We start from the raw sequence: 10,000 nt of genomic DNA, 5'->3' as shown, positions 1-10,000 counted from the left end.
CTTTCAGATCGGAAGATCCTGTGTTCGAGCCTCGCTCGGCGCATAGTTGAGTCCTTGGAAAAGATTCTTTACTCACAATCTCTCACCGTACTCAGGTGTAAAAACATCGTTGTCTCTGTCCGAATAAAAATTTTGTAACATCGACTAACAGTCCTAAATATTCAATGTTGCTGTTGGCCAGGGACCTTTTGTAAAGTGGATATTGCCCTTTATAAAAGCTCAATTTATAAGGAAAAAAAAGTCTAATTCAAAGAACTGGCAATTTGGAATAGGCTTATGTGTAAGACAAAAAAATCTAATTCAATTAATAATTGAAACTCTCGAATGTACAAGTCGGACATATCAAATGAACGTAAATAAAGTAAATTATACTACGGATATTGAATATGACACTTATTTATGTGTTAGATATTTGATCTTCAATATTATCAATTAATTGACATTGTATACTAATTATATAATTGATAAATTGTATCTATGCATAAAAGTTACCCTGAGTATTTAAAGTTTTTAGAACCTATTCGCTTTTAAACGATACGATACGACACGATACTATACGATACGATAATACCCGATACGATACGATACGATATGACACGATACGACACGATACGACACGATGCGACACGATACGATACGATATGACACGATACGACACGATACGACACGATGCGACACGATACGATACGATATGATACGATACGATACGACACGATGCGACACGATGCGAAACGATACGATACGGTAGGATACGATACTATACGGTACGATATGACACGATATGACACGATATGATACGATACGACACGATACGATACGATACGATACGACACGATAGGATGCGATACTATACGGTACGAAACGATACGATACGATATGACACGATACGATACGATACGACACGATGCGACACGATACGATACGATAGGATACGATACTATACGGTACGATACGATACGATACGATATGACACGATACGACACGATACGACACGATACGACACGATACGACACCATACGATACTATTAAAAATGACAGTAGATTGACTGTTAGAAGCTGTGGACTGTAAAATGTAATAAACAAAAATTGAATATAACAGCTTCAAAAATGAAAAAAAAAATGCCAAACACGGCACGTTTCGGGCTTAAAACCCTTCTTCAGCCAACAACAACAAAACAATAAAGACATGAATACATGACTTATTTCCAGATGGACCTACATATTATTATCTCTGTCGTCTATTTGGAATTTAGTAACACACGGGTTTTACTATCGATGGTTTGCGTCTAAGTAAAATAGCCACTTTTCTACCGTTTGATCAATAGATAGTGTGCGCTTGGATAAGACACTCACAACATTGCCATCCGAATGTATAACAGACCAACACACAAAATTATGTGTAACATTGAACGTTTATAGTCTGGTAACTACAAGATATGAAGTAAGTAGAAAAGTGCCAGAAGACAATAGAGAATAAAAAATTTTTTCGCGGCTGTGGTGGGGTTTGAACCTGCGACCTTATTGGTACGACAACTCCGCCTGGCAGGTGAGAGCGTGGCTCTACCGTGTGAGCTATCCACGAACACAAAATTATTCGTTTCAAACCCAAAGTCATTTCAAGATCCCTCTCTCACCCACTTCTTGAGATCGCCGATTCGTTCACCACCATCGCGAAGTAATTTTGACCAGCAGTTAAGCCTAATAGCCAATATTCTCATCACAAACATATAACATAGAAACGATTGAGACATTGAGTATGCTCCGGTGTATGGGGTGAATTTTTAATTCAGAAAAGTGAGTGGAGCAGGCACTTATGTTGGTAACAACAAGATATGAAGTAAGTAGAAAAGTGCCAGAAGACAATAGAGAATAAAAAAATTTTTATTCTCTATTGTCTTCTGGCACTTTTCTACTTACTTCATATCTTGTTGTTACCAACATAAGTGCCTGCTCCACTCACTTTTCTGAATTAAAAATTCACCCCATACACCGGAGCATACTCAATGTCTCAATCGTTTCTATGTTATATGTTTGTGATGAGAATATTGGCTATTAGGCTTAACTGCTGGTCAAAATTACTTCGCGATGGTGGTGAACGAATCGGCGATCTCAAGAAGTGGGTGAGAGAGGGATCTTGAAATGACTTTGGGTTTGAAACGAATATTTTTGTGTTCGTGGATAGCTCACACGGTAGAGCCACGCTCTCACCTGCCAGGCGGAGTTGTCGTACCAATAAGGTCGCAGGTTCAAACCCCACCACCGCCGCGAAAAAATTTTTTATTCTCTATTGTCTTCTGGCACTTTTCTACTTACTTCATATCTTGTTGTTACCAACATAAGTGCCTGCTCCACTCACTTTTCTAGTCTGGTAACTACAGTTTAGTGAGAATTACTCATACACATGGATGGCAAAATTCAATACAAAGACCAGAGTGACGTCATCTTCATTCTATCTACATAATCAACACAGAAATCTCTGTGTAAACGTAAACTTACTGTTCTAACGCTTGACTAATAAAAATAACACAGAAAACTATGTGTATTTAAAGTATATAACATGATCGAGACAATCGTGTGATAACTGGTCACCCATTTGGCGGGACAGAAACAATAATAATGATCAGAGAGAGGTCGATTTCATTCACGTTATTGTTTATAAACAATCAACTATGTTTGTTCGAGCACGTGTGAAGGTGTGTCACAAATTCTATGTTTTTATTAGTCAAAAATCTGGTTAATTAGGGGAAAATCAATTGTTAAGAAGTTGTTTTTTTGAAACAATGTACAATGTGAAAAATAATGGGGGTGATCTATATTAACTTTCCATGTGCTCGAGGCCATTGGTCACATTGCAAAATTGCTCAAAGTGACCCACTTAGTGAAAAGTATTCACAGCTTTTTAAATATCTAACATCACGATTGGTCATTTGATTCAGCTTGACACATGAGTATGTTTATAACATTTGTAAACAAAGCAGCGTGTTTACATTTGTTAAGAAATCTCCAATCGTTGGACAGCAACAAATCATGTGATTGATGGCCTGCTTTTACGAAAACATGAATATAGATCGCTCCCATTGACTAATATTTAATATTAACTCTTTTTTTTATATTTCAGAACCCTTTCCCGAATATGCCATCGTCATCATAGTGTTGGGTTCATTGCTGCTCATTGTGCTGATCACTGTTCTGTTTATATACAGGTAAGTATTTATTTATATCCCTGTAGGCCTACTTGAATCGTTTGATTCCTAAGTCGAATTTTTCACGACGTGCTTTCACACATTCTGCTCCTTCTGGGTTGAACCGTCGCCATTGTTAAGTTATAGCCTGACACTGAAACCCAAAAAGACTGGCATTTTGACGTCATTATTTGGTTTTTGCACCGCCTAGTGTGTTGTTGTTAGTAGAACCGTAGCCATCGTTATATTATAGCCTGATACTGAAATCCAAAAGGACTGGCATTTTGACGTCATTATTTGGTTTTTGCACCGCCTAGTGTGTTGTTGTTAGTAGAACCGTAGCCATCGTTATGTTATAGCCTGACACTGAAACCCAGAAAGACTGGCATTTTGACGTCATTATTTGGTTTTTGCACCGCCTAGTGAGTTGTCGTTAGTAGAGCCGTAGCCATCGTTATGTTATAGCCTGACACTGAAATCCAAAAGGACTTGCATTTTGACGTCATTATTTGGTTTTTGCACCGCCTAGTGTGTTGTTGTTAGTAGAACCGTAGCCGTCGTTATGTTCTAGCCTGACACTGAAACCCAAAAAGACTTGCATTTTGACGTCATTATTTGGTTTTTGCACCGCCTAGTGAGTTGTCGTTAGTAGAACCGTAGCCAACGTTATGTTATAGCCTGACACTGAAATCCAAAAGGACTGGCAGTTTGACGTCATTATTTGGTTTTTGCACCGCCTAGTGAGTTGTCGTTAGTAGAGCCGTAGCCATCGCTATGTTATAGCCTGACACTGAAACCCAAAAAGACTTGCATTTTGACGTCATTATTTGGTTTTTGCACCGCCTAGTGTGTTGTCGTTAGTAGAACCGTAGCCATCGTCATGTTATAGCCTGACACTGAAATCCAAAAGGACTGGCAGTTTGACGTCATTATTTGGTTTTTGCACCGCCTAGTGAGTTGTCGTTAGTAGAACCGTAGCCATCGTTATGTTATAGCCTGACACTGAAACCCAAAAAGACTTGCATTTTGACGTCATTATTTGGTTTTTGCACCGCCTGGTGAGTTGTCGTTAGTAGAGCCGTAGCCATCATTATGTTATAGCCTGACACTGAAATCCAAAAGGACTGGCAGTTTGACCGTCTAGTGAGTTGTCGTTAGTAGAGCTCATGGAAACAAGTGATCCCATTGGTTGAACTATTGAATACAACTCACGATTTGTTTTCTTTTGTGGCCAAAGAATGGCATTTTGACGTCATTTTTTCGTCAGTGTCAGGCTATGAGTTAACGATGGCTACGGTTGAACGCTCTTTCAAAGGACACGAGACACCGTACTTCTCTGTCCTCCTTCAAAGCGTCTTTGAAGACAAAAGTATTTCCTTTCAGTTTTCTCTGACTGATTTTATTGATTTTATTGAAGGATTTATTAATATGATCGTATGTGTAATCTGTATAAGCGTTACCAAGAACTTTTGGTGAAAAGGGGGTTATAGAAATTGTGCATTAATATTATTATTATTATTATTACTATTATTATTATTATTATTACTATCATTATTATTATTATTATTATTATTATTATTATTATTATTATTATTATTATTATTATTATTATTATTATTATTATTATTATTATTATTATTATTATTATATTATTATTATTATATTATTATTATTATTATTATTCAAATTTACCAAGACTCTTGTATAGAAGGACTAAGATTATGTCTGTCGCAGGCTTTTCGTAGTCATATTATTATAATATAACAATGACCGTAGCCTTAGTAAAGTCATGTAATCTATGTTGACATAGGATGACAAGGTAACGTCATCAAATAATGCCACGCGGAAAGACAAAGTCTGTTTGTTTGTTTTTGTCTTTGTTTTTGTTTTTTTTTTGTTTGTTTTTTTGGGTTGTTTTTTGGTGTTTTTTTTTTTTGGGGGGGGGGGTTGGGATTGTTTTTTTTTTTTTTTTTTTTTTTTTTAATCTAATTTTTAATCCAACATCATACCTTTGTGAGATGTGCGGTTCAACTGTCGTGACGTCACTTCCCTCGTAATGACACAGTGTAACTATAGTAACTGGTTCTATACTATCGGAACAATGGCGGACGTCACAATAACAATCTCCATTATCGCCTTTATGAAATACTTCTTCGACGAGCATAAAGGTGTATTCAGAGGAGAAAATCATTATAAATCAGATCATGTTTTGACTTTTATACATTCTGATCACATGACATGTGAAAAAGTTTTAGTCAGCTTGAAGAATAAAAAGTACTTATCGTTGTTTAGAACCAAGTTGCTGGTTGCTGGGCGGACGTGACATCAGACTATTGAATCCTGTTGATCGCGCGTCAAATGTATTTATTTAAAAATTGAGTTATTTGAGCATTTATATAACGCAATATCCACTAAACGTGCTCAAAGCGCTTTACAAGGGGTCCCTGGCCAACAGCAACACTTAACATTTAGGACGGTATATGACACCTGTGAGGCATTATTACATTTTTTTGGACAGATACCACGCTGTTTACGGCCAGGTACTCATTTTACACCTGAGTACTGTGAGAGAATGTGAGTAAAGAGACTTTTCCAAGGACTCACTCAACTATGCGCCGAAAGGCTCGAACCCAGAACCTTCCGATCCGAAAGTGAGTGTCATACCACAAGACCACATAGCCTAAAATGTACTATGAACTTCAGCAATTCTTTAAAATAAATAAATAAATAAATAAATAAATAAGATAAACTATAATTCCCTTTATTCATCACCAAGGGGAAATTTGCCTTTAGGGTCTATTTCAAGGGAAGACTGGAGTAACCCAGGCGTCAGCCGCAGCGCAGCGCCGCAAAGTGAACTAGGGGGAGGTTATTTGCTCAATGCCACACAACGCAGCGGCGGGTGATCGAACTCGGTACCTTTCGAGTACGAAGCAAAGACCTTACCACTGAGCCACGCTGCCCTTTTATTTCTGTTCATTTATTTCCTTGATTTTATTTTCAAATTTTATTTTGATTCGATCCCACCAGGCACATCAAGTTAGAGGCAGAATTGGCCGAAATGAATTGGAGAGTTCGTTGGGACGATATCTGGTTCCGGGCTGTGGAGAAACACCGGAAGTTCGACAGACACGGAAGTCGATTAAGTATTGGGGTGTGTATGGATTATGGGTGTTGATGATTAATTTATTATTACTTGTGTTAACTTCTCTTTGCTGTGGTCGTGTGGTCCGTTGAAAGAAAATGATTTAGATCGATTACATTTATTTGTGAATACTTCGATTATTTGAATGGATGCTGTTGGTGATGATGATATTGCGGTGTCTTGTTGCTGTGACTGTGCGTGGCTGGGCGATTACTTTAGAAATATCGTCAGAGCGATTACTTTTTTGAAATGTGTGTTTAATTTAGTTGGATGCTTTACAGTCTTTAAAAAATGTTTGTTTGCTACTAAAGATACATAAATAAATAATAAATACATAGATATATAAATGAATAAATACATTAATTAATTAATTTATAATTAATTAATTGATTAATTAATTAACAAACAAATATATGAGTAAAGGAGCAATGATATCGGATGAGGAAAGAATAATATCACAAAATTGTTTCCCCGAATTCAGGATCCTTATAGCTGATGCCAAAGTGCTCACATAATCACCATTGTATATTTGATGCCAAAGTGCTCACATAATCACCATTGTATATTTGATGCCAAAGTGCTTACATTATCCCCATTGTATATTTGGTGCCAAAGTGCTCACATAATCACCATTGTATATTTGATGCCAAAGTGCTCACATAATCACCATTGTATATTTGATGCCAAAGTGCTCACATAATCACCATTGTATATTTGGTGCCAAAGTGCTCACATAATCACCATTGTATATTTGGTGACAAAGTGCTTACATTATCCCCATTGTATATTTCAGAAAGGGTCGATTCCCAGTGACTGCTCCGGTGATACCCTAGCAGGAAACAGGCAACTCTTCACCAAAACAGGATATTACAAGGTATGGGTTTAGAACTGCAGTTACTAGTAGTAGTAAGCTTCGCAGTCCGAATGACGCTTGCTGAGAATTGTGTGATTCAGTCATAGTCGTTAAGTATAGCTGCTCTCTCCATTCATGTTGTTTATTGTTTCCATTGGTCACAGTCTTGGGCCAGAGTTTTGAGTCTGTCAAGATCTTGTTTTGACTTTAGTACGGAGGGCACTGCAGTATTTCTTAGTTCTTCAGGGATTAATTCGGCCTTATCTGAATCCAGAAATTTCTGATATGTAGAGAGATTCTGATTCAAGGTAGTTACTATTGATGTTGGTGGTCTCCCTACATAATTGTTGCCATGAATGAAATACTCGACCATTGCAGTTTGGGCTGGGATGTTATTTTACTGCATAGACTTAATATGGTAGACGAACAACAGGGGGTGTGGGGGCAATCTCCTACCCCTTTGGTAACTCACTCAACCCTACCACCTACTATATCCGTTATTTACCCGGGGTTACGTTTACCCCATGCCAATTCATAATTACATTTTTCTGAAACAAATTATAGGCATAGTGTAAAAGCTAATGTTTTAAAAAAAAGTTTTTGCATGTTAATGGTAGTTGAATTAAACTTTCTATGTACATGCTCATTTTTAATACATTTTTTTCGAATGTTGAAAAGTAGCGAAAATTTCCAGGATTGAGTGAGTTAACTCTTTCAGCACTTGAGCTTTTATATAGCGCAATATCCACTAAACGTGCTCAAAGCGCTTTACAAGGGGTGTCTGGCCAACAGCAACACATAACATGTAAGACGAGACATGACGCCTGTCAGGCGATATTACAACTTTTTGGGACAGAGACAACGCTGTTAAAGGCAAGGTACTCATTTTACACCTGAGTACGGCGAGAGAATGTGAGTAAAGAGTCTTTTCCAAGGACTCAACTATGCGAGGCTCGAACCCAGGACCTTCCGATCCGAAAGCAAGTGTCATACCACTAGACCACATAGCCGCACTGTGGCTATTATATTCAAATGTCCGTCACAAAATGGCAAAAACGTCCTGATTAACTCTCTCCTTACCAGCCATTTTCAGAATGTTTCCCGAAGTGTCACTCTCACCCAACACAAAAATAATATAGTAACGAGTATATTGTATATTTTGTTCAGAAAAAAAATTAGCTCTGCAACACAATGTCCAGTTTTCATGGCTATAACTAGATTAACAAAATTAAATCAGAATAAGAAAATAACTTGTTGGTTGCATTGTAACGAACGTGACGATTTTCCTATGTTTGGTCATGAGAGGGTTAAGGCAGCATGAGAATGACAAGATAAGACAAAGCGACATTTGAATTGTGCGCAAAATCTCAATTAAAATACCCTCCCCCCTCCCTTGGTTCAATTTATAATACTTTTGTAGAAAGTAGGATTGGATCATATTATTATTTTTTTTATATTTTGTTTTGACTTTCAAGACCGGCCGCAGTTTGAGGCCATTGGCCAATATAACAAATTCTGTTCTGGCTGCATAGCGCGACCAATGGCGTTTAAAGAGTTAAATACGGCTGTCATAAACATAAACAAACATGCAATTATCTTCCGCCAAGACGGAAGTCAGTTTGGACGAATTGAATCCCCCGAGGGACGGGGCCGTAGAGGTCTCAAATCTGGGAGAGAATTTGCCGGGCTTTTCCACCGACAAGAGGAGACATTGGTTGGAGGCGAATCGACTACGGTCGAGAAATGTCTTACAAAATAATGGACAAAATGAATATAACAGAGTCAAAAAACAAAAAGGAACAACTATTCCAATCACTAAACGTTTCGGGTTCAAACCCTTTCTTCAGCTAATATAAAATATAATTACATTTTATTTGCACATCCCCAGTAAACAGTAATTTATTTTATTAGTGTAATATTTACAATAATATGATAATGTTGAAAGTGTGTTGTGATTTATTCTGTGTTGGCGAACTGACTAAAATGTACTTTGAATCTTTGAATCTTTGAATATTTGAGTCTTTGAGTCTTTGAGTCTTTGATTCCTTTAGTCTTCGAATCTTTGAATCTTTTAATAATTGAATCTTTGAGTCTTTGAATCTTTGAATCTTTGAATATATTTTTTTTATATCTTTGAATCTTTGAATCTTTGAAACTTCCAATCGTTAACTCTTTGAATCTTTGAATCTATAAATATTTTTTTTATATCTTTGAATCTTTGAATCTGTGAATCTTCAAATATTTTTATCATTGAGTCTTTTCATATTATTTGAGTCGTTGAATGTTTTAACTCATATTTTGGCTGGAAATTCATTTCATTTTTCTGTCCTATAGATAGTATGCGCTTGGCTAAGAAGCTCATAACATTGCCATCCAGAAGTATAACAGACCAACACACAAAACTGTGTGTCTCCATTAACGTTGATAGTCAGGTTAATACAGTTTAGTGAGCATTACTCATAAACTCGGATGGCAAAAAAAACAATAACAAAGACCTTAGTGACGTCAACTAAGAACTATCTATATCGTTTACTTTGACAATGTTTACCCTACTGTATGCTTCATTTTCTATTCTAACTTTTGAATATTCCAATGGGGATGATCTGTATTCCCTTCCCATGTGCTCGAAGTCATTGGTTACACAAAAGAGTGTGTAGGGTAACGTAGTTACCAAGAGCTCTCACTTCTCTTAACCGCAATGCTATTGTCGCGTGCCAGGCGAGACAGCGAGGTGGGTGTGCTCCGCGTGTATCATGCGCGCTAGGCTTACTGATACAATGAAGAAAATACGAGTAGAAGACGGAAGATGCTTGGCTTCAC

General features: G+C 37.2%; 1 protein-coding gene across 6 annotated transcripts in view; it reads left to right on the top strand.

Annotated features, from left to right (window-relative positions):
- Positions 1–10,000, top strand: part of LOC144960771 (atrial natriuretic peptide receptor 1-like) — a 292,912-nt gene that overhangs the window by 255,277 nt on the left and 27,635 nt on the right. For all 6 annotated transcript variants that reach the window (XM_078894071.1, XM_078894069.1, XM_078894067.1 and 3 more), the window contains exons 9-11: positions 3,119–3,203; positions 6,213–6,336; positions 7,121–7,201. In XM_078894071.1, the coding sequence (XP_078750197.1) occupies positions 3,119–3,203; positions 6,213–6,336; positions 7,121–7,201 (290 nt within the window). The remainder of the gene's footprint in view (positions 1–3,118; positions 3,204–6,212; positions 6,337–7,120; positions 7,202–10,000) is intronic.

This window comes from Berghia stephanieae, chromosome 15 (assembly GCF_034508935.2).
Source record: "Berghia stephanieae isolate SIO BIC M18660-M18661 chromosome 15, UCSD_Bste_1.3, whole genome shotgun sequence".
Classification (NCBI taxonomy): Eukaryota; Metazoa; Mollusca; class Gastropoda; order Nudibranchia; family Aeolidiidae; genus Berghia; species Berghia stephanieae.
Note: the sequence above shows the minus strand (reverse complement) of the source record. Positions and strands in the feature narration are given on the sequence as shown.